The sequence below is a fragment of the Sycon ciliatum genome, chromosome 4, assembly GCF_964019385.1.
Source record: "Sycon ciliatum chromosome 4, ocSycCili1.1, whole genome shotgun sequence".
In the NCBI taxonomy this organism is placed as follows: domain Eukaryota; kingdom Metazoa; phylum Porifera; class Calcarea; order Leucosolenida; family Sycettidae; genus Sycon; species Sycon ciliatum.
In genome coordinates this window covers 12474522-12500625 of record NC_088646.1, presented here as the reverse complement: position 1 = coordinate 12500625, position 26104 = coordinate 12474522, and the positions used below count along the sequence as shown (strand labels likewise).

The following is a 26104-nucleotide window of genomic DNA, read 5'->3' as shown; positions in this document are numbered from 1 at the left end:
ATACTGCCATAGCAGTGCACAATACTAGTAAAGAATACTTGTACTGCAGTAGTATTACCTGCAGCAAGAGTACATACCCTGAGTATGCAGGCTACAGGTGTCGATCTGCCCTACACACGTTCACAACATAACCGCTACATACATGTTTATACAAGAACAGAATTCGTTCTAAAAAATGCTGTATGCGCGCACCCAGAAAATGCTCTCCACAAATGTCAATCCCATCCAGGTACAACATCGGCCAAATCGATGTCTCCTGAAAATGTTTGATAACATTTGTGCCACTTGAAACAAGAACCAATCATCGGCAGAACGCAGAGCATGTGGATTACACTCGAGAGTCTTGCTTGCGATGGCAAAGGAGGCGAGCAATACACCAGAAGCTAACACAAGAGATGTTCCGAGAATAGTAGCAGGCAGTTCTGTTTTAGAGCACGATGTTGGTGCCCGCAGATAAAGCAACACTGTGAATTCATCTGCAAGAAATAGTATACACTTTTAAAAAGACTGGTGCATTTGCAACAACAATATAACACATGAGCAATAAATACAATACGGAGCATCAGCAAATCGAATTTTCCAGTGAAATTCGATAATCGTCACGAAAAGCTCTCAATCAGTCGAAACTAGGGCTTTGTTCGACTGAAAAATGCCCGGAAAGAGAAAATACTTTTCGAATACTTTTCGAATGCTAAGCGCGTACTCTAGAAGAGTACACGGCGCACTACGAGTACTCATACTTGCGCATGTACATGTAGCTACTACAAGTACAAGTAGTAAACTAGTGCTTACTACTGTACATGATAGTGTAGTCATTATACATGTACATGTATACCATGTACTAGTATACAGAAATCGAATCCGAAAACATGATTGTAGTCGTAGTTGTCAGTGCACATGCACAAGGCACAGTCGAACCGGACTTCACGCTTTCCTCTCTCTCGAACTGTGAAACGTTTTGTCAAGTGTGCTTTTTGTTTCATTTCAAGATCCTGGAATCATGGTTTCTTTCACCACCTACCAGCCGCGCGCGGTATATGCCTCCTGCTCCCAAAAGAGAAGCGAATCCAACAAATCGACTTGCTCTGCAACAAACGCAGCCATTGCACATCTCAAAATCCCAGTCCTCAACAACAGGGGTAGATCTACTCAGGCTAGAAAATTGAACTCGATTCGAAAATACTGGACTACGCTACATGCTGAACCTCTTTTTCATTCGAATTTTCGGTCTGATTTTCTCTTTGCCATTCGAATAATCAAATCGAAAATTCGATTTGCTGATGCTCCGTAATATCGTTTTCGTGAAATGTTAGAAAATAGCTGCGATGAAATAAAAAATCTTTGTTTTGTGGATTATGACAGCAAGGATTTCAGTTGTCGTTGTCGTGGCTATATTTTACTTTGCAATTACATGTACATATGTCATATGGGCAATGTGTCCACTAATTATGGCGGCAAAGGTGATGTGTCAAAGCAGAATAACTCATAAAGGGAAAGTCAAAACAGGTTTGCTCTTGATGGAATCATGGCATTGTGACATCACATTATAGCGTGAATACAGACAAAAGTCCCAAGTTTCAATGGGCATGCTACAGTACAAATCAACTGCAGAAGAAGAGTTCAACATTCAAATAATCTGCACTTGACCTTTACATTGCGAGCAGCCAGCGTATGTAGAGTAGTCGAGTGTTTTCCAGGTGGAGGACAAACCCAGAGACGCACCAGGTTGAGTGCTAGATGACAGTGGCCTGGCCTTGGTGTAGTGAGGCAAGCGACTCAGGACAGCCTGCAGAGTTAACAACAGCAGCAAACACACACTACATCAGTTTACATCACAGAAGACAGAAACTCGGTACACGTAGTACTGTATGACGGTATGCTCACCAACGTACCAGTGATACCAGTGGCACGGCATAGCACCTGCCACCCAAACACAACACTAATGGACTACACTGTACTAGTACATGTACATTCAGCTGGGGAACAATCACACTACATCACACTGCATGTACATTGCACATAGATTCAGACAAGAAAAGAGAATAACACCAGCACGCACACATAATTATGGTGACTGTGAAGTGAGAACTGCTCTACCAGACTTACGCTGTGTGCAACAGACTCTGCATTGCTGGGACGCCACTGCACATTATCCAGGACATGTGTATGCGATGTTAGCGCAGTGGGGCCACTGGTACCGTGCGCAGATCGCTTCTGTCCACCGTCGGCAGCATTACCTGTGACCATGGCTGCACCGGCGTGTAATGCCTGTAGTAATGAAGTGACATTATTCGAACACCAAGCCGACAGCTGAGAGCAATGGCGAGATAGTAGGCCAGTAGTCACTTCCAGTACACCGCTGCTGTTGTTGGCATTTGCACCGCTACCGCCTTTGCACTCCATCACGGGCACGGCTGTTGTCGTGTTCGTGGCGTGTTGCAAGCGCTGGCAAGCAACGGACAACTGCTGGTAGGTGAAGCGCAGGTCACCGAACACCTGCCGCTGCTCGGTGAGAAGCTGGTGAATCACACCGCGACTCTCCACCAGCGAACCCTGGAGCTCCGACTGCAGAGAGGATAGTTCTTCAATCATAACACTGCAGTAATAACATCCACATACAAGACGCACAAGACAACACAGGCAAACAGAATGGCATCGTTTGCTATGCATATTGTGCAAGAATAACAGGAATGAGACCTAATAATAAATGAAACCAATCATTAGTAGGTCCGTCCTGCTTGGTTACCGAGCAACATGAATAACAACAACATAAGCTGCACATAAACAGTACAACATTCCTTTACTTGTAGTACTGACACAGCTTTTGGCATTGCAGTCTATCATACATACCCACAATTCTACACTCGTCACAGCACAGTTGCAGTACCTTACAGGCAAAATATCAGTTTTGGGCTCCAAACATAGCTACTGAGATGCACTCAAATGCCAGTGTATGAGTAGCAATCCCAGCAAGCAGCAGCAGCAGCAGTGGCCAGCAGCACTCACCTGCTTGCTCTGTACTTGCTCTGATAGACATCGCACTGTATGGCTAAGTGCTCTACACGTTCTCGCAGCAACTGTAGCTCCTTTTCACGTACACTCAGCAATTCAGTGCTTTCAGCGTTCTCATGGCAAAGACCATCAAACCTGACCAGAACGCGCCACACACAAATACCAAACAGATACAAATGTCAAACAACTAGCAATGGGATGTCAAGCCGTCCAAAGGCAGCAGTAAATTCTAGCACTGGTGGCATGCTGATAACTTGACATTTCAGTCATGGACACATTTAGCCATCTGGCTAGATCCAGCAGATACCAAGAAGAAATAGCTGCATACCTTTCTTGCAAGTCATCACCAATGGATGCCACCAACAGCCGCTTTAGCTCCCCATTGCGCTGAAAAAAAAAACAGAGCAAAAGGCAAAAGGGAACTAAGGTAACACCTAAACATTTAATGAATAAACACAGTCGAAATAGAACAGCAGGATGGAAGAATAAAACAATATTGGGAGAGAGAGAATGGGAGAGATTGTAATGAAAAGTGTGTGGGAGCTGTGTGTGGGGTGATACAAGAAGGGATCTTACCTTTCTCTGGACTACCAGCTGATGAGTCAATTCTGCCTTCTCCTTGAGCAGTTTCTTGCAAGCTTGTTCGGATGAAGCGATAGCATCAGCTGAAGTCACCTCTCCAACAGAGCGCAAGTGCTCCAGTTCTATTTGTGACGACTCGGTGTCAGGCGACTTCTTGTGCTTTCTGCCAAGGTGCGATCGGTCGGGTGAGAGGTGAGCGCCTCCATTACGTGCTTTCTGAGAGGATACAGCTGGTAACTCCAGAGAAGACCGGGAATGTGATGACAATGATGATGATGCCAATCGTTCCGGCAGGGTACTGCTAGAGCTTGTGCCTGTAGATATTGTTGAAGACTGTGCCTGGTGTTGTGCCGGGATGCTAGCAGTGCCACGGACAGCAGCAGCATTACTCTTGCTTACATTGGCGATCGTATGTCCAGGTGTGCGCGGCTGATCAGTGATAGTTGATACTGGTGCTGTGAACGCTCCCGCAGAGCTAGCCGTGGCAACACCAGCAACAGCAGACTGTGCAGGCTGATGCAGTGGCACTGGTTGTGCTAGGCTCATTGCTGGTAGCTGTGGTGTTGATCTGCCACTGAGTGAGAGTGGCGGAATGACTGATTTACCATGGATACCCGATACAGGTTGGAATGGTATACCTACGTTAGCAAACACACACATGCACAACACACACACACACACACACACACACACACAAGACAAGCCATATGAACTCGCCAAAGACAGGCAAACCAAGCCCCCCCCCCCCCCCCCCCCCTGTCCTGCGTGTGTTCCTGTGTACAATTCAAACACACACAACACACACACACACACACATGCACAACACACACACACAACACACACATGCACAACACACACACACACACACACACACACACAGACACACATGCACAACACACACACACACACACACACACACACACACACACACACACACACACACACACACACACAAAATGTGTCCATGGCACTTACAGTGTGTGGCAGATTTATTAGACTCCTGCAGAAAGCTACCACCATGGCTACTTTCCATTCCATCACCTTGATATCGTGTTGGCCAACTGGGCCCTATACATATCATAGCAGAAAACCAACAAAAACACAGCGTAAGGATCACGAACACAAATGTTATTTATCCAAAAAGATATTCTGGAATTCCCTTTTCTTCTTTCTATACTTGGTGTTCAGCCATTATAGTGCAGAGAGAGAGAGAGAGAGAGAGAGAGAGAGAGAGAGAGAGAGAGAGAGAGAGAGAGAGAGAGAGAGAGAGAGAGAGAGAGAGAGAGAGAGAGAGAGAGAGAGTGTGTGTGTGTGTGTGTCTGTGTGTGTGTGTGTGTGTGTGTGTGTGTGTGTGTGTGTGTGTGTGTGTGTGTGTGTGTGTGTGTGTCTGTGTGTGTGTGTGTGTGTGTGTGTGTGTGTGTGTGTGTGTGTGTGTGTGTGTGTGTGTGTGTGTGTGTGTGTGACACTTCTGTGCTCTGCGATGTCTGCCAGCGTACTTTCGCCCACCAGAAATACAAGAATCGCCACAAGTGCCTGGCCGAGAGGAGGAAGCCCATATCTGAGCAGTCCGGCAGCCGACTATGTAATGCGTGCGGGAGATGGTTCTTGAGTGCTGGCGGGCTAGCTTCGCATAAGTGTCTCTCCAACTCGGCTGCTGAAGTGGCGTCGGTCTCGGCTGTGGCATCGGCAGACTCGGTCCGGAAACAGTGGGTTGCCCTGCCCTGCTGCAGAGCGCATTGTCTCGGCTGCGGTCGCTGCTGCAAGTCATCCCGTGGTTTCGACCTGCATAGCTGTGCAAATTTCCTGTCCAGGAAGTAGAGCGGCGTTTCTGGATCCAATGCTGAACTCAGTGCTGTCGACCCCTGCACAGGGGACACGTGACCATTTGATGGCAGTGTTACCAAGGACCAAGGTGTGTGTGTGTGTGTGTGTGTGTGTGTGTGTGTGTGTGTGTGTGTGTGTGTGTGTGTGTGTGTGTGTGTGTGTGTGCGTGTGTGTTTGTTTTCTTTCTCTGGAAGACTGTATGCACTAAGAATATCAAACATAAGACACTGCTAAAACTGAGAAGAAACTTAGAATTGGATTCAACCACTGTTCACCATGAACTCTTTTCAAGACAAGGAGAGAAGCAAAACAACAAAACCAAAGCTGCTAGAGCACTGCACGCGGAAAAACTCTGCACGTGAGATGCCGTGCAGCGGGAAAAAGGCCATACATCTGAAGCATACGTCTCGTGCACAGGAGCACAAGCCCGGGAAAAACAGGGTTGATGATCACATGATTTCACGCATGAGTGATACCATACATGACCTACAGACCTAGAGAATGATTGTAGTGAAAACAGACACATAAATCATACATTTCTCCCCTCTTTGCTCGAATAAGGCAGAACTATGGTTGACGGATGAGAGCAAGCTAACGTAAACAGAAGAGATCACACTACATGTATAGCATGGATTGAACGCTGCACCAAACTTGAGTGGAACGGCCAACGCCGGAGAATTGGACTGTCACCTAAGAACAATTTTGAATTTTAAGATGATGAGAAAAACAGCAGATAATGATCTCCAAGTCGGGTGCATGACCATATCAATGTTCCTTAAGAACATGTCACTTTGCTGTACAATACTGTTCGTTGCTGCTAGCAGTTCACACGGAGCGAAACTGTTCACTACTGCTAACAGTTCACTGCTCACTCTCGAGTGGAATCAGGACATTGATAGCACGTCGGTACACCCGCTTGCGGATCTTGACGTCCACTACGCGTACACAACCGTCCTCAGCCGGGTATACAGCAACCACTCGACCGAGTGGCCAGGTACTTCTAGGGGTGTGTGCGTCAACACAGATGACGACATCGCCCACCTTGATGTTGCGTTTCTTCTGCTGCCACTTCTGCCGGACGTTCAACGTTGGAACCACCTCCTTCACCAACCTTCGCCAGACGTCTTGAGTTAGGCGCTGTACAACTCTCCACCTGTCATGTGGATCAGGCTGTCCGTCAGGCTCCAGATGATCGATGGCGTGGTGGATATCGCGATGACCCACGAGGAAGTGCAGTGGCGTTAGCGGCTCTAGATCCTCGGCATCGTCACTGATACTCGTAAGAGGTCGGGCGTTCAGCATAGCCTCCGCATGAACGAATGCGGTCGCAAGCTCTTCATCACTGCACACTCCATTTTCGAGAACGGCGTACACTGCACGCTTCGCCAGCTTGATCATAGACTCGAACACACCTCCGTGATGTGGCGCGCTTGGTGGATTAAATCTCCAGTTGATCTTGTTTGACGCCATGTCTGCCGCAACATCTTCAGAGTGCTCCAGCTCTTCCACGGCGTCTCGCAGCTCTGCTTCAGTAGCGACGAAATTGGTGCCGTTGTCAGAGACGACATCCTTCGGTGTGCCTCGCCTCTTACAGAATCGGGAGAAACACATCAAGAACCCCTGCGCCGTCATGTCGTAAGCCATTTCCAAATGACACGCACGTGTCTCCAGACACGTAAATAGGCAGAGATAACGCTTGGCACGGCTTCGTCCACGGCCTTGCCTTGTCGAGAACGGCCCGGCGTAGTCCACGCCAACGCCAGAGAACACTCGTTCAGTGATAGCGACACGCTGCTCAGGAAGCTGTCCCATGAGTTGGGATGCTGGCCTGTTCCACCGTCGTCTGCAGCCGTTGCAACCGTGTCGATGCGACTTCACTGCCTGCTTCCCGCGGACGATCCAATAGCGTTGTCGGAGATTTGCGAGTAGATAGTTGACTCCGAATTCGTGATGACACTTCTCATCCTCCGATGCTATGACGAGTGAGGTGATCTGGTGCTTAGGTGGGAGAATCACGGGCCGGCGTGTGCATGCCGTAACCTTCGTGCTAGCATTATCGAGCCGTCCGCCGACTATCAGCACTGCAGGATGCTGACTTGTATCCAGTTCTGGATTCAGTGGCAGCAGCGGATCGCCATTCTCAAGTGGTTAGCCACGCTCAAGACGGCTGATGGTGCGCCCATAGGACTCGCGTTGAGAAACGGAGAGCCAGTACCTCTCTGAAAGTACCATCTCCTCAGCCGACAGCTCCGGTACTGGAACACAACTGCCGCTGCAGTCGCAACTCCCCTCTGTGCTGCTGGCTGGGAGAGGTTGCAGCAATCCATCTGATGTGGCAGGTGCACTGGCTTTGGTTGATTCAGCTGCCTGCTTGCAGTTGCGGAGGAAACGAAGGCACCAGCACGTCACGCGAAGAAGTCTCTTCCATGACGAGTACCTGGCTGGTGACAAGCGAGACTGTGCAGGCTCCGCTGCTGTTGTGACAAACGCAGATGCCAGGGCTCGCTTCGTCTCTCCACCGACGTATGATGGCACAGTGATCTCTCGAATTGGCCACTGATCGGGAGGCGACGACAGGAACTCCGGTCCGGACCACCAGACTTCATTGTCAGCTAGCTTCTCCGCTGTCAATCCACGACTTGGCAGGTCTGCGGGGTTGAGTCGGCCCGGGATATGACGCCATTGAGCTCCAGAGGTAGCGGCGTGAATCTCGGAGATTTTGTTCCCGATGTCGGTCTGAAACTTCCGGCTGTGAGATCTGACCCAATACAGCACGTTCATACTGTCCGTCCAGAATACATGGTCTCGGACTGGCAGGTTGAGTGCTTTCTCCACCTCGAGGCTCAGCTTCGTGCCGAGGACCGCTGCCTTCAGCTCCAACTTTGGGATGGAGAGCTTGCGGATTGGAGATGGTCTCGCCTTCGCCAGGGCTAGCGTCGTCTTCACCGTTCCGTCTGGATACTGGCACCGTATGTACGTAGCAGCAGCGTACGCTCCATCAGATGCGTCGGTGAACGTGTGCACTTGGATCTCAGCAGTGGAGGGGTCGAGAGTGGCCACCTTGAAACACCGGTCGACTTGGACTGCTGAGAGTGAGGGTAGCTCCGAGAACCATTGCGTCCAAGCCTTGGCATCATGCTCGTCCAGTTGATCGTCCCAGCCATACCCTTTGATGCATAGCTGCTGGAACATCATCCGCGAGCGAATCGGGAACGGGCAGATCTGTCCTCGCGGGTCGAATACTGTGGACATCTCCTTCAGGACTGTCCTCTTGGTCATCTGCTCAGCTGCGCAGCCGGAGAAGACGAAGAGGAACTTGTCGGACTCAGCATTCCAGGTGACACCTAGAGTCTTCGTGGATGGCAGCGTGCTGTGACTGTGATCACCCACCTCGGCAACAGCTCCTGGCGCACGATCCTCCTCTGGAACATCGGCCATTACTGCTGCAGAATTGGACAGCCACTTGCGGATGTTGAATCCACCATCATGGAGTAGTGACTTCACCTCGAGGCGCACACGCTTGGCTGTGTCATCATCAGCACACGAATGGAGTAGGTCATCTACGTAAGTGTCATCGTGGACCGCGGCCGATACGTCAGCTGAGTAGAGATGGCCAAACTTGTTGGAGGTCTCCTCGAGAGCTCTACCCGCCAGGTACGGTGACGCTTTTACACCAAAGACGATGCGGTTGAACTGGTACACCTTCGGCTCGTGCTGCGGGTCGTGCCGCCACAAGAAGCGGTGGTACTTGCGGTCTTGTTGACGTAGCTGGATCTGCAGAAACATCTCTGATATATCGCCGACCAGGGCCACCGGCTCCAGGCAGAAGCGAAGCAGGACGTGAACAATATTGTTCTGTGCCTTTCTGCCAGCATACATCTCCTCGTTCATAGACGTACCTCCCCAGTTGACGGACGCATCGAAGACGACTCTCACCTTGGTGGTCACGCGATCATTCCTCACGACTGGGAAGTGGGGAAGATACCATTGATCACTTCCGTCCTCTGCCGCTGTGGTGGGCTCAACTTCTTCGATGTAGTGCTTCGTCATGTAGGTTGACAGCACGTTCCGGTATGCCTCGTACACAGCCGGTCGTTTGGCGAGCGAGCGCTCCAACGACTGAAGCCGCTGCTCAGCCTGCTTTGCGTTGGACTCGAGGCTCGGAATCCCGCTCGTCGCACTCCACGGGATGCCCATCTCAAAACGCGATCCATCGTGTTGAATCGACTCGGTCACTAGCTGTTCTGCCCGTTGCTCATCAGGTGTTGAGTATGTCTCACCCATGCCGACCTTCTCCAACTCCCAGAAGCTGTTGACAAGTTCATCTAGTCTCAGGTCCTGCGTAGACCCGACGAGAGATGCACCAACACACGTCATCTCGGGCTGGTCATAGGAGTTGTCAGTTGCGCCGTAACACACCCACCCGAGTGGTGTCAACCGAGCTAGCGGGTCACCAGGCTTGCCATGCCGTTCCTCCAGGGACGTGTGAAGCTGTGCCGCATTGAGTCCAATGAGGATGTCCACCTGAGCATGCTGCTGGTGCCTTGGGAACCTGATGTCGCTCAGGTGCGTCCAGTTCTGTTTCTGCGCGTTCCAGTCGACAGGCTTGATGGCACCAGTCACTGTTGGAAGGACGAAGGCAGAGAATGCAGACTCTTCGTCGCCTCCCTGTCGGGTGATAGTAACCGCTACTCTCTCACGGTCACCTCGGATGGTCTTGCCACCTAGTACGGTAGTCGTCAGTGTTTCGACATCTCCGCTGTAACTCAGCTGCTTGGCCAGGTCTTCTCTGATGAAGCTGACGGATGATGCCGAATCTAGCAGTGCGGTAGCCTCGACGACGTGAGGACCATTCTTCACTGTCACCGGCACTGTCATGAACGATACGTGCTGAGACTGGGAGAGACTGTCACTCGCGAAGCAGCTGGCTCCGACATTGACGGCAGCAGACGAATGTGCACCCGCTTTGTCACCTTCGGCGGTTTGTGCCTTAACGACCGGCGCCTGTTCGCTGGGCTTTCTCTCCGCGTGTAACATTCTGTGGTGCTTCCGCCCACACATGTCGCAGGGCTTGTTGCGACACTCTGCCGATCGATGCTTAGCCGGTCTCAGGCAACAGATGCAGATGTTGAGGGGCTTCACGAAGCTCCAGCGTTCAGCAACTGACATCTTCGCGAACTCATGGCAGTCTGCAAGTTGATGCTGCTTACCGCACTTGATGCAGCTCTTCGGAGTACCGGCTGACTTCCGCTCGCTGCTCTCGGCGGCTGTTGTCAGGGTGTAGTGTTGACGGCGCTCTGACAATTTGGTCCTCTGACTGCCACAAGCGGATTGTCTTTCTGCAGCAGCCTGGCGCTTGTCCGAACTGCTGCTGGATGACACTGCTTGGCTCTTGTAGCTGTTGCGCTGGCGCTCGTCCACCTTCCGCATCATGTGCACGACGTGAAGCAGCCAGTCCGCGAATGATTGTACATCGCATTTCTGGTCATCATACTTCTCAAAGTACTTGAGCAGCATTGACGACGGGACTTTCTCCGTTGCAGCGAGATAGAGCTCTCGGCCAGGGGTTATACCACATGACCTCATGTTCACCAGGACACTCCGCAGCTTCAATGCGAACTTCTTTATCTTCTCAGTGTCCTTCATGGTAGTGATCTTCGGCCACGTAATGATTTCCTGCTCGTGCCGCTCGATCTGACGATCCTCACCACCATACCAGGCCTCGATCTCCTGCATGGCTGCCTGATAGGCCCCCGGCCCGTCCATGACGTCTTCTATCAGCTCCTCAGCACAGCCACCCGCGAGAGCCTCCCTCAGGCGTGCCATCTTGTAGTATTCTGTGACATTCGGATCTGCGCCGACCAGTCCCATGAATTTCTGCCGCCATCTCACGTAATTGTCTTCATTGCCATCAAACATGGGCAGCTTCAGTGCCTTGAGGTGGCCACTCGGGCGGTAGGCCGGCGTCACTGTCGGGGCACCCTGATGCTGTCCGATTTGGTGGGCTGGCACTGCTTGTGCTTGGCTACTCGGGTACTGGGGTGCTGCTGTTGAAACCATGTACTGTGGTACAGGCATAGGCTGATATGGATACGCCGGTGTGCTGGTGTATGTCAGGCCGGGTCTGACCTCACGCGAGATTGTCGGCTGACTACTGGTAGCTGCTCCGTGCACCGTCACGCTGGGCTTCGGCACAAACGGAGGGGCGGCTGCTGTAAGTGCTGTCATTGGTGCGAACGCCTGGCTCACGAAGCCAGAGCGTTGAGTTGGCGCTGCACTGGATGCGGCTACGGCGCGCTGTGCGCTGAGACCGTCCACACCATGCGGCCTAGTTGCTGATGCTCCACTGGTGGTGCTACTGCCTACTGCACTGATAGTAGCAGGTGGTGACGGAACAGCAGCATCCACTGCTGGCACTGGTCTGCTGCTCACTGGGTGTGCTGGTGTCCTTACTGCCCTTGACAGGGTAGTTGTTGGCTGTAGTCTGCCTGGATTCCTGACAACAAACTGCTGTGTGGATCTGCTGACATGTTGTTGCTGCTGCTGCTGCTGGTCCCCTGCCAGTTCTGAGTTCGACTTTCTGTTCCTTAGTTCTCTAACATACCACAGAGGCAGCCTTCTGCTGTAGTCGGAGCTGCAACTATCCACCTCTGTTTCGTCGTCATCAGCATCTGAACTTGCTGAACCAGTAACACTGGGTGGCACTATTGGCGATTGCCCAAGCACCATCTCCACCGGGTTTGCCTCAACATCACCCGACGCATACGCTGCGTCTGTAACTGTGGCTGTCGGTTCGACCAGTCCATCAGCTGACTGTGGTGTAGACCCACGTCCTGTGCCGACCACTGTACTGGTCGGTCCAAATCGGAAGGTGAGTAGACACTTCTATCTTCGCTGCTGTTCTCACTGTAAGCAGATGCGGAAGAGCGGCGACGAAACTCAGACTTCGCCCTCTCCACCGTGCTTGCCTTCTTCATTAGATCGAGTTGGATGGCGATCGACTCTTGTCGCAACTTCGCCACTTCTGCTTCCTTGTCCAACTCCGCCTGTAGTCTCTCGACTTCCTTGGCTATTCTTCTTTCGGATGCACTAGTCCTTACACCTCTCTCATCATGTCTTCGCTGTGTTAGGTTTCCGACGTCTGCGTCGGAGGAAATAAATCACTTGGGCAGCTTGCCCTTCGTTGATCTTGAACTGACTCGCTGTCCAGGTATGGCACTGGCGTGGCGAGAATGCCACGGAGTTCAGTCTACACGTTCATGTCATGTTCAGTTGCGATCTGCTTTCTCTTCCTGATTGCCATTGCGGTCATGCTGTCTGTTCTCTGTGATTTGACCTTTATCTCCTGGCATCTTACTGTCTTCATGTGCTCCCCTTGGGGGCACCTTGATGCCTGATGTAATATCGAATTTGTACAGCGGGCTACCATTTAGGTTCCGCTGCGGTCGGTTTCGCTGAGCCAGCCTTGGCACCGTGTAGCCTTTTTGGTTGTTGTGTTCTTGTGCGTGCGGCATGAGGTTTTTAGCTGTACCTTTGTTTGGCTGCGCTGCCTTTTGGTTTCCAGAGAGTTTTTCTTTGCACTTGTAGTTTCTTAGAACGAAATAGTCGGTTCGTGACATGGCGTTCTACTTCTAATCAACCATAAAGTCTTTCGTGTTGTGAGTGACTCCGTCGAGTGTGAGCTTGGTATACGGCCCATTACGGGACTGCGTGCGGCAGAAGCCTAGCGAAACACCATTTGGTAGCAGAGGATGGTTTGATAGTTGATAGTTTGATACACGTTTCGATCGAAGAAATTTAGTTACGAGGTTGGATTTCAAAAATAGTTCCAACCATGGAGGAAGAACGAGAGAAAAGTAGTGCATGCGGAGAATATAGTGCTGAGACTGAGACAGCGACGGCGGCATCGATGTCAGAGCCGACCGGAGAGGATGGCGCTGGTTCTGGTGAACCTACGGAAGGCATGGAGAGCCTGATCATGAAGCTGAAAAGTGATAAGATACAACTAAAACGCAATCTAACGAATACCCGACGTGGGTTGACGATAGGAATGCGCGACAATGAGGTCGACGCTGTGGGTGCAGGACACCTTTACGATGAGCTGTGCTGCTGTGAGCAAGCAGTAACAGCAGTGCTTTCCGAGCTGAAAAGAAAATATGAATTCGTAAACGATAAAAGGAACGTGATACGGACTTTGGAGGAAATGGAGGAAGTCGATCGCGAAGTGCAGACGGCAATTGACAGATACGACGAGTTTGTAGAGTTGTGGACTGCAAGAGCGAAGCAGTATGGACAGGCTCAAGCAGCACAGAGCCAGTTTGAACGAGGGGAGTCGTTTCCTTTACTGGGTGTGGATGTGTGGATGAATTCGGACTACGCCAAGGCAGTAGATCAACTAGTCGAGTCGGTTTACGACAAATGCAGAGTGAACTGAGTGCGCTGACTTTGGCAATGGAAACAGATCGCAGGACTGGACTGCTACTGGAAAGATCACCGTCACGGAGGACGCCGAGAGGCTTTAGTACTGATGACAGCAAGGACACAGCAGCTGAAGAGACCAACACCAGTCCAAAACCGGGTGAGCAAGGAGCTGATCAAACGGAGAATAGCCTTCCCCCTGCACACACCGCTGAGTCTGTCACCAGCCTCCCCAGTTCAAGTCACAGTGTACAGTCTAGTATCACGTCTTGTACTAGTAGTAGTACCACTGCACAGCATGTACCTGTCACAAGCTCAAGTGTGACTAGACCCATACCTAGTTCTGGACAAGCTGTACCTGTGAAGGACCATGTTTCTCTGGTCAAATCTAGTGGTCATGTAGGCAAGTCTGTGTTGAGTGTTGGATCTTTTCCAGGACATCCTGGAGCTAGCCTCAACTTTCAGGCCCCTGCGTTCCGGCCTGCAGCTCAAGCTCAACCAGTAAGCAGCAGAGCACCTGTGTACGGCACTGGGTTGCCCAGCAGTGATGTCTTTGGAAGGCTGAAGAAAGTAGCTGTTCCGACCTTCAGCGGAGATGTGCGGATGTACGAGACCTGGAAGGCCGCCTTTATGGCATGCATTGACGCTGCACCTGTCTCTCCACAACTTAAGCTTCTACAGCTTCGGCAGTATGTTACTGGTGAGGCACTCAGAGCAATAGAGCAGCTTGGCTACACCGCAGAGGCATACAGGATATCCCTGGAGAGGCTTGAAAGAAAATTCGGCGGACAACGACGTCAGGTGGCTATACAGCTGGAAACATTGGAAGCATTCCAGCCGATACAGCGCTACAACCCGCAAGCACTGGAGAAGTTTGCAGATTTGCTCGAGATTGCCGTAGTGAACCTCAAAGATGCAGGTCGCCACATGGAGCTACAGAACGGCACATTCTTCTCCCGTCTCCTGAGCAAGCTGACGAAGCAGATGGTGGCTCAGTACCAACGTTGGTTGTACGAGCACCAGCAAACTTGTAGTTTCTTAGAACGAAATAGTCGGTTCGTGACATGGCGTTCTACTTCTAATCAACCATAAAGTCTTTCGTGTTGTGAGTGACTCCGTCGAGTGTGAGCTTGGTATACGGCCCATTACGGGACTGCGTGCGGCAGAAGCCTAGCGAAACACCAGGCACTCTGCTCGTCCATCCTGAAGATCCGGCTCGAAGGACCAGTATGTTTGTTTTCTTTCTCTGGAAGACTGTATGCACTAAGAATATCAAACATAAGACACTGCTAAAACTGAGAAGAAACTTAGAATTGGATTCAACCACTGTTCACCATGAACTCTTTTCAAGACAAGGAGAGAAGCAAAACAACAAAACCAAAGCTGCTACAGTCCATTCATAAAAAAATGGGTCCTGGCTCTGGCGAGCTCCCGTATTTGGCGATTTTTCGTGATTTCATCGTACACAGTGCAGTGCTGCGAACTTTGAAATTTGAAAAAGGGTCCAAAAAGGGTGCCTGAACTGGGGTTCGAACCGCAGAATGCACTGTTGCAGGCGGGGTCAAACGGCCTGGATTTTGATGGTTTTTCCCAATTCAGTGCTTTTGGGGCAAAACCTGGCCGAAATCCTATTCTTGCTATGGCTTGCTTTTTGGACAAAAAAACTTCAGAAACATAATTGGAAGAGGATTCCATATGGGATTGCAGAAAAAAATTCTAAAAAAACTCAACGTTTGACCCATTTATGGCCAAAAGCTAGAAGTTCATTTTTTTCTGAATGGACTGTAGAGCACTGCACGCGGAAAAACTCTGCACGTGAGATGCCGTGCAGCGGAAAAAGGCCATACATCTGAAGCATACGTCTCGTGCACAGGAGCACAAGCCCGGGAAAAACAGGGTTGATGATCACATGATTTCACGCATGAGTGATACCATACATGACCTACAGACCTAGAGAATGATTGTAGTGAAAACAGACACATAAATCATACAGTGTGTGTGTGCGTGCGTGCATGTGTGCGTGCGTGCGTGTGTGGTAGGATTCCGCGTTCAGACAATTCAGACTGATGTAATATACGTGTGGTGTACCACAAGATGCTACTCCATGACAAAGACATCGAAGCACCAGTGTGGTCAGCATGCAACACATTGCCAGTAAGGTTCATATCGGTTCTACCTGCAAATTGTTCCATATTGGTCATGCTGCTTGATACAGGATAGCTGATAGGAAAATGTGCGGAGTTGATCTACAACGCAGCAAGCTGTACAACAAGAACATGCACAGACATAGCAAAACAGCTTCAACCGCCACAGCAGACCACAGCTTCAACCGCCACAGCAGACCACAGCTTCAACCGCCACAGCAGACTGCAGGACTGTACAGAGCAGAGCTGCACATATGATACTTTGCACCAACACAGGAATATTATACTATGCACCAACACAGGAAAATTACTATTGATTGAGCAAACTGAACAACCGTCCTCCTTCGCCCTCGTGGTATGGAAATCCCGATGCTCAGAGCTTATAGTTAGAGCTTGGTTTTAAGTGCTTGAGTTACTCTTTGCTCTGCTTCTACACAAACTAATGCCGTCACTCATAGGTAGGTTTCTGGTGCACTCACATTACCCAAACTTCCTCCCATTTTGGTATATGCAATATGCATGCGCTTATTTCTGGCGGTGAACAGGTGGAACGTACTTCTAGCTGGCTGCCGTCAAGCTACGTCTCTTTTCGAATTTGTAAGTTTAAGTAAAGTTTGCACGTCCGCTTTACAACCGGCTATACAATTGCGTTGAGAAACACAACCAGCTTAGGAAGTGTCGCTCGTGCCAGGCCACCACCATGCCTGTAATACCAGGGTGGCAGATGCAGCACCTAACGGCGATTTCGAATTTGTAACAACTACAAAATTGTTCCTAGGGTTCCTAGTAAAAAGGCAAGGCCTGCTGGAAGGTAAAAACAACTCAGTACCCAAGTTCAATCCAACAGTGGAACAAGGCTATGCTACTGTCATTCTGAGTTTCTGAATTCATGAATATGGATTCATTAGACAATCTCCAGGTCCGCCGGAACCGGTCCGGTTGGTCAGGTTATTACCGGACCAACTTTTTGGCCGCCAACACGTATTTCCTACTGTGGCGGTCATGTGTACCCGCCATATCATACACATGATACCACCGGACCAATCAAAAACTGCTTCCGGCAGTCCTGGTCTCTGTATGGGAATAATGGTCACCGAATGCATCCGTTCTAATTATCCGTTGCCTAGCTAGAGATGCATCGTCCCATGGTACTGAAATCGGGTATGGGGAAATAACCGGCCTTGTAGCCGACTTGGAGCCGTGCTTGCTCCGGCCTACACTGACTACCGTACAGTACACATACCGGTAACCGCACAGTATCCATGGGCCCCTGTTCAATCTGTTAGAAAATGGACGTGCATGCCAGTGCACACCCATACCCCGACTCAGTCAGTCCAATGACCATGATGACTCCTATACTAGGCTATAGGCCTATCATTTGTAGTATCTTTTCGGGGCATAGCACTGGGTATGGCCAATCACTACTCTGATCAACAGCCAGTCATTGACAACCATTATAACTTTGCCTGCACATGATTGTATAGAGCAAGAATAACCAGTTGAAAATGAACAAATGATCGGGATGTTTCACTCACCAGGGCTAGCCAGAGGGAATCAGATACTATTGGGATCAGCTCCAGGAAGACCAGCACTGTACAGATAAAGTTGCGACTAGCAGACTTCCTGCAGATGCGGGAGAGAGTTAGCTCATGACATGAGATGGATCATGGAGAACAAGACGTTGATTTTTGAAGTGAAATATGCACTGATCGTGATCTCTCAATCTTCGAAAACCAGCAAAGAAAACACAACAACAAATCACATGCACCTGTGACGTGTGAGTGACGTTTCAATCCCGTCATGCCTAATAATATAATGACTCATGAGTCATGGCATATGGATATATGCCCGTATATGGCCACATGCCAAATACCACATTTACCAGGCAGGGAGGGTCGAACGTTGTTGTTGATGGCACATCACATTGCTACCATACCCCTGCCCCCCCCCCCGTCCTACACCAAGTGTCCATAAAATTAATGTTTCTGCACTCTTGGTATTACATGTAGTATCATGAGCGCCTGCCACTTGCCTACGCCTCGGTCAGAATTGGCTACCTTTTAACCTACATGTATATACTACCGATAAACAAGTGTCCAGCTACATATGTAGCAGTAGGTCTGCGTACTACCGGGGCCTCCAAGCCGCTCCAGTCCAGGACCGGCATGGAGTCAATTTAAATAATTTTTATGATGTAGGAATCTGGACCAGTATATCTGGTACCCACTCCCACACACTATTCTATTGCAAGCTGGATCTTATTGTATTATGAAAAGAGATGAAAATGCGTAGCAAGCAGGGAGTCCTAAAACACCGATATTTTACGACTCCCTGGTAGCGAGAGTCCCCCATCCATCCATGATAACCGGTAATCCACATGTCATTGCAATATCTGCACGAACATGCAATCACCTACACAGCCACACCACAATATGCCTTGGCACCACCTGATTAACTTTTGCAGTGAGCATGAATGATGCTTTGCGTCCTGAAAGAAATTGGCTCGACAAGTGCTGGATTGTAACGAGGGACACAAATACATACAGGTGTTCTGTGTAACTGTGTGTGCAAGCAAGTGTGTTTGTGCAAAAGCAACACGCATTCGTGAATACGTGTGTGAAAGAGAGAGAGAGAGAGAGAGAGAGAGAGAGAGAGAGAGAGAGAGAGAGAGAGAGAGAGAGAGAGAGTGAAAAGGAACATTGCCGGTAGCTCAATCAGCTCTCCCGCCCATTCACAGATCGATAAGAAATGTCGGCAATACTGAGTAGCTAAGTGGTAAGAGCATCGCTGGCCTCAAGTGAAGGTCCTTGGTTCGAATCCCGGTGGTGAAAGTCAATTTTCTCTTCAGACTTTTCCCGTTTGCACCTTTCCCCTCAAACCAGTGAATACTGAGTAGGTTGCCAATTAGGATTTGAATTAGGATTTATATAAACACATTTCTAAAACAGGATAAAGATGCATTCAGCCAGCAGTGATAGAGGAGTGTTTGAAAGCGAAGCAAAGTGAAAAGGGAATGAAAATTTTAGCATTCAGCTTGGACCAGCCATAACAAGAAATTCTACTAGAAGTAAAAAATAAGGAGAATAAGTTTGAAATAAGTGATGTGTGAAGGTTCTAACTTCTAAAGAAGAGGAGCAAGATATAATGCTACAACATGCAGCTAATTGGTAAAAGATACGGCACAAGCAGGCTAACATAGTGACGCAAAATTCCTTCAAGATTCCGGTAAGTCTTTGAAACGGCAAAACCCATGATGACAAAGGACACAAGAGACGGTGGTACATGGAAGCGCGACAAAGTAACATCAGTTACCTCTTTGACAGGATCTGAAAACATCGAGAACATCCAGTACATGGCAAGGTCCATTGCAGTGTGCCAACCTTCATCCAGTGCACCATCACTCAAGCATAAAATTCGTAGTGAGTTCGCTCATGAAGAGGCGGCCCCAGAGGCCTCAAGATGTAAAAGTACTTCAAATCCCTCTGCAAGCAGAAAAGAAACAGCACACAATTGTGGGAAATCACTTAAGTTCGGTAAGCGCTCAAACTTTCGCAAATCGTTACTGGAAAGTTTAGTTCACAGGGTCATGGGAATGTTGGCAAGTTTCGTACTTCAGCAGCACTAGGGCTCTGCTTTTTTTGGTGGTGGTGGGGGGGGGGGGGGTCTTTTACCCTTTAATTTTAGAGCGTAATTTCACTCATCACAGCTGAACATTTTAAATATCGGCATATGAGACTACACTGGATAGAGTGGTATAGATTTCAAATGGCCAGAGTGGTGGATGGGACTTAGGAGCATGGTGAACCATTGCTGATGACGGTGCACGTCTACTGGAGTACTACTGCAAAACCATACGCCCCCCGGCCCGTGGCGTTGTCTCTCTTCTTACCTGATTAATGGCATCCGGGTAGAACTGAGCCTCTAAGCACACGGCACTGTGCTGTGGGTAGGCTACTCCTTCCTTGCCCACTACACTGCCATCCAGAAAGTTACTGGTGTACAGCTGTACGCCAGGCATGGTGGTGTACATTTTCATGTAGCGACCACTGACTGGGTCACGCAACCTGCAACGCATCAGAAACACACAGACACACACAGGCACACAGCCAGACAGACAGAGGAATAAAGAGTACCGCATTGCCTTGCCTGAAGCAAACAACAGTGTAGAGCTCTCCAAAGACATAACTGGACGATCAGAGGATGACAGTACAACAGTGTAAAAGCAGCAGCAGCAGGAACAGCATGGACAGGAGAAGCAGTTCTTACTTTGCAACTGGACGATACTTCATGTAGTTGCCAATGATCTCATAGCAATGGTCATAGCCTGGCTGACCACCGCCATCTACCTGGTGCAAGCGGTCACCAATGACACGCGGCTGCTCGGTGAAATCAAACGGTGTGTCTTTGACAGGCAGAAATGTGCCTACAGAGCAAACAAACATACATAGATAACTCAGTCTGATGAAGTTTCTGAACACAAAAATCAGAGTAACGGAAATGTTTTTGTCTTTGGGTCGGTTGCTTTGCCCTTGTGCGGCACACTTTGCCCTAGCTAGGGCATAGAGTACTAGACTGTATATGCAGCAAGGAAGCTAGACATTTTGTCTAAAGACATGCCGTACTTGGTGAAAGGTAAGGACTGTACAATGATCTTGTGCTCAGCCAGTGGTATCTGTGACCAGTACTATACAATGTCATGTGCTCACCCAGTGGTATCGGTGACCAGTACTATACAATGTCATGTGCTCACCCAGTGGTATCTGTGACCAGTACTATACAATGTCATGTGCTCACCCAGTGGTATCGGTGACCAGTACTATACAATGTCATGTGCTCACCCAGTGGTATCTGTGACCAGTACTATACAATGTCATGTGCTCACCCAGTGGTATCTGTGACCAGTACTATACAATGTCATGTGCTCACCCAGTGGTATCGGTGACCAGTACTATACAATGTCATGTGCTCACCCAGTGGTATCTGTGACCAGTACTATACAATGTCATGTGCTCACCCAGTGGTATCGGTGACCAGTACTATACAATGTCATGTGCTCACCCAGTGGTATCGGTGACCAGTACTATACAATGTCATGTGCTCACCCAGTGGTATCTGTGACCAGTACTATACAATGTCATGTGCTCACCCAGTGGTATCGGTGACCAGTACTATACAATGTCATGTGCTCACCCAGTGGTATCTGTGACCAGTACTATACAATGTCATGTGCTCACCCAGTGGTATCGGTGACCAGTACTATACAATGTCATGTGCTCACCCAGTGGTATCGGTGACCAGTACTATACAATGTCATGTGCTCACCCAGTGGTATCGGTGACCAGTACTATACAATGTCATGTGCTCACCCAGTGGTATCTGTGACCAGTACTATACAATGTCATGTGCTCACCCAGTGGTATCTGTGACCAGTACTATACAATGTCATGTGCTCACCCAGTGGTATCGGTGACCAGTACTATACAATGTCATGTGCTCACCCAGTGGTATCTGTGACCAGTACTATACAATGTCATGTGCTCACCCAGTGGTATCGGTGACCAGTACTATACAATGTCATGTGCTCACCCAGTGGTATCGGTGACCAGTACTATACAATGTCATGTGCTCACCCAGTGGTATCGGTGACCAGTACTATACAATGTCATGTGCTCACCCAGTGGTATCGGTGACCAGTACTATACAATGTCATGTGCTCACCCAGTGGTATCGGTGACCAGTACTATACAATGTCATGTGCTCACCCAGTGGTATCTGTGACCAGTACTATACAATGTCATGTGCTCACCCAGTGGTATCGGTGACCAGTACTATACAATGTCATGTGCTCACCCAGTGGTATCGGTGACCAGTACTATACAATGTCATGTGCTCACCCAGTGGTATCGGTGACCAGTACTATACAATGTCATGTGCTCACCCAGTGGTATCGGTGACCAGTACTATACAATGTCATGTGCTCACCCAGTGGTATCTGTGACCAGTACTATACAATGTCATGTGCTCACCCAGTGGTATCGGTGACCAGTACTATACAATGTCATGTGCTCACCCAGTGGTATCGGTGACCAGTACTATACAATGTCATGTGCTCACCCAGTGGTATCGGTGACCAGTACTATACAATGTCATGTGCTCACCCAGTGGTATCTGTGACCAGTACTATACAATGTCATGTGCTCACCCAGTGGTATCGGTGACCAGTACCAGTGACCTGTACTATACAATGTCATGTGCATACAAGGATCATGACTGTGCTTACCGAGCGGTATCTGAACGTCATTGACTGGAATGTACCTGTTACAGAACAGCTCAAGCTCATGTCCTTTCACTGAACCAGAATCCTACAAAAACAAGAACATGCACAAACAGCATGTAAATATCCACCTCAACTGAGAGTTGGAGAGGCAGAAAACTAACATCCCGCTATGACTTTCTGCAGTTCCAGTTTCTGTGCAGAGAGCTTGCCTCAACCTACGACACACTCACTCTGCCCATCCGCAGGTTAGACGTCATGTAATGGCGCTCTGATCTATTCGACTATTTACCTGGTCTCCCTAAGTGCACAAACGCGTCCAGCCTATGTGACAATGCCAGACGTCTGCTCAGATACTGGAAAGCAAGGGTTTTTCATGAAATGTGTGCAGCTATTCACTACCCATGGATAGATAGGTGAATGAAGAGATTCAGTCCATGCATAGAAAACCAACAGGAGGATAGAGACAGTGGAATCTGGACAAATCGATAACCATCAAGCAGTGCTATAGTTATTCAGATTGCGTTTGGTTGGGCATTTTCAGAATGTAAATGACAACCATTCTGGATTGGGAATGGGTAAGAATCACCTGACCAAACAAACGCACCAGAATCAAGTAGGAATCACTTGACATAGCACTTCCATGTCGTTGTGGAACGGCGGCTCTCTTCTCTTTCACCCGACTCTAGTTTCCTTGAGAGAGCCAAGGTACTAGAGTGCATGATTTGAGGCACTTGAACCTGATGCTACATTGTTTGGCTCGTGGCAACCATTATCATTTTTGATTCCGCAATGAGAATGCTCATTCCAGCATGCGAGGTGGAATGATCATTCTCCAAAAAGTATCATTCTCAGCGATTCTCATTCTGGAATGGGACCAACCTAACACACTTTTTTGACCAACCAAACGGGCGAGAATGATTCCGAGTGATTCCAAGTGATTCCCATTTGGGAATGTGACCAACCAAACGTAACCTCAATCGCTACAGGCATTGAGATCAACCTGCATTGATAGTTTGATACGCGAATAACTACAAAATACAGATAACGACCACATGCATCGTCAGAGTGTTATATGCTGCACGTGACACTCCATGTACGCACACTCAACTTACATGACCAGCAAGGTTAAAATAAGAGTGGTTGGCGATAGAGATGGGCGTAGCAGCAGTACTGGTGGCACGGTATTCCATGCAGATGTCCGTGTCATGCACGTAGATCTCAATATTCAACGACACAGCACCAGGAAAGCCTTGATCGCCATCCGGACTGGTGTGATCGAAAATCACCACATCGTGCCGTTGGTCCACTTTAAAGTTGGCCTGCAGGACACATGTGCATGTGCACACACGCACGGACGCACACGCATACACAAACAAAAGTCACAAGACATACAACATGTAGTAGTAGAGTAGCGGAGGCATACGTAAGCAACTCAACTGAACCCAAATAGCACTAGCACAACAAAGCATAGACATTGTCATCAGAACAAGGTCAACTGGTCCAGGGTCGGGAGAGAAATAGCAAGCTGATTAAAATTGCAGTTAGGAATGACAAATAAAACGTGCATTCGTAAGACCACATGTTCAAGACTGTGACATTGAGCGCACCTTGTCGAATCCTTTCGTGCCACCGTGCAGACAGTTTGGTCCGTTGTTTTGTGGTAGGATGTGCTCAACATCATCGAGCGTAAATTTGCCACCAGCAATACGGTTGGACACGCGGCCAACGTGGCAACCAAAGTAAGGATTCTTCGCACTCAAATACTCTGTAGCAATGGATGAAAGACAGGACAAATATGAACTTGAAGGAGGCTATGCAAGACTAACATTCAACATTCCATTGGAAATTGCTGGCTACAATGTATAAATTACACACGTGACTGACAGCTACTCTCAAGTGCTGTGTGTACAATCAGTACAGTGAGGGCATGCCTGACTAGCGCTTGCTAGAACATTCATACAGCAGCTCTGGACAAATGCCAAAATCAGAACCCACGGACGGATGCGTTAACACTATGACAAGTTTTGCTTGCAGTAGCTTTCATTGTGCACGCAGGAGTTGTTGCGAAAGTTTTTGGTCGTCCCTGAAACGAACATTGTTCATTTCGTACTCTGACCCTCCACCCCGAAATGATGCAGCTTGCTATGCTGGACAATGCAAATCTTACTTACCGTGTCGGTCGACTTGCGATTCGGGCCTACACCCCCTCCCCCAATGAACGATGTTCGACAAAAAAAAACTTTTGCGACAACCCCTTACCTTCCACAGTTTCAAATCCGTGCACCACATCCACGACCTTGCCATCCCTGAACAGAACAGGAAACATAGACAACACAGTCACAGAATATGAGGGCACAGTCAGCTGCCACAAATTTCAAAATACAACTTCACCATTCGCTATACATGATCATGTACAATTTACAAATGCAAACCTCTTCAAGTTTCTATGCACAACGCCAACGGGCAAGCATGTGCAAATTGTGTCGAAATCAGGGAGTGTGGCTATTCCTGGTACATTATGTGTAGTGAAACTTCAGCAGGCGCGTAGCATCGCTGTTGGAGGTGGTCCGGCTGGAGGGGGTCTGGGGTGTCCCGGGGAAATTTTTGAAATTAGGGTGCAAAATCCTGCATTCTGGGCACTTTTAGCATTGTGTTAAAAAAAGTGCTACGCGCACGCGCCCCTGATGAAGTACCCTGGATACAACGTACTACGGGATGTAATAAAGTACTATTTTAAAGTATTTTAGATTATAAACTTTGGTTATACGTATACTGTAGTGCCTCGGCTAAAGAGTACTGTACAGATATTTGTAAGGCCCTTGATGGTATGTTTTACTGAGGTTTCACCACACGTAGCGATCCTTACTTGTCCGGCATGCACACTTTCTGAACAGTTGCTCCCAAGCTGATCACGTGAACCTCAGCTTTCGTCTTGTTGGTAAATTTGAAGCCGTACACAATGTCTCCGTCTGGCATCTTTCCAAACTCGTACTTCTCTACTGTGGACATGAACGAATCGTCAAATTTGCCGTTCCCCATCATTACTGAGACGTATGGCTTCGGCGCAGGCTCTGTTTCACCACCTTCCGCCATGACTGTCTGATATGTATACTGATAATTATAGATTACAACAAACTACACGTCTACAGCGATATGGGTCAAAGCCTGGACTAAACTGGACTCTGAAATGACGACCAAGAACACGAATATTAGAATTGCTTGAAAATGTGATGAACTCCTGGCCGCGAGAGATACATGCACTTCAACTTCAAGCCTGAACATGAAAAGAAGCTCTTTTTTTCAAGCACAGAGCAAGACTACGTCGAGTACGAGTACGAGTCGTACAACAGGCCATGTGTGTGATCGAAGGGAAATCCCCCCTGGAGTCCTGTCATGTTGTGAGTCATGCCAAGAGTCCATAAACTGTTTATGCACTCTTGCCTTGGTCATGCGAGAGAGCTGCGTGCCTGCTAGCAAGAGTACATAACACCAAGAGTACTCTTGATAACACCCTAAGGGGGGTTATGTACTCTTGCTGCTAGTCATCGACTCATACTAGTACTTACTAGCAAGAGTACATAACCCCCCTTTTACGTACTCTTGATACTAGTCATAGCCCAAATTTGCTAGCAATTCTTTGAACAAAATATCGGATGCGCAAGTTGCTAGCAATTTTTGAGCAAAATATCGAGTTTTGGTGGGCTTTTCCAAAAATCCAAGGCTTCTCAACGCAATCTGTCACCAAGGTTGAAAACAAGCACAAAAGTTGGACAAAACAGACTCATGGCCACATTTTGTAGAAAGTTGAGCAGCAGCAGGAGCTAAATCAAAAATTCCCTCTTCATCA

General features: G+C 48.8%; 2 protein-coding genes across 2 annotated transcripts; both read right to left on the bottom strand.

Moving 5' to 3' along the window:
- Positions 1-215: 215 nt before the first annotated feature.
- LOC135814537 (uncharacterized) lies at positions 216-17703 on the bottom strand. Its single transcript, XM_065327665.1, has 8 exons — positions 17516-17703; positions 16013-16097; positions 4570-4662; positions 3589-4232; positions 3341-3399; positions 3007-3147; positions 2107-2596; positions 216-1786 (listed from the first exon to the last, which is right to left on the bottom strand). Exons 2-8 carry the CDS (start codon positions 16035-16037, stop codon positions 1628-1630), a joined length of 1611 nt encoding a protein of 536 aa, XP_065183737.1. The 5' UTR covers positions 16038-16097; positions 17516-17703; the 3' UTR covers positions 216-1627.
- Positions 17704-18873: 1170 nt separating this feature from the next.
- Positions 18874-25549, bottom strand: LOC135814536 (galactose mutarotase-like). Its single transcript, XM_065327664.1, has 8 exons — positions 25124-25549; positions 24517-24563; positions 23865-24022; positions 23370-23576; positions 22261-22342; positions 20247-20403; positions 19870-20044; positions 18874-19462 (listed from the first exon to the last, which is right to left on the bottom strand). The coding sequence occupies exons 1-8, from the start codon at positions 25348-25350 to the stop codon at positions 19382-19384; spliced, it is 1134 nt and encodes a 377-aa protein (XP_065183736.1). The 5' UTR covers positions 25351-25549; the 3' UTR covers positions 18874-19381.
- Between the last annotated feature and the right edge of the window lie 555 nt (positions 25550-26104).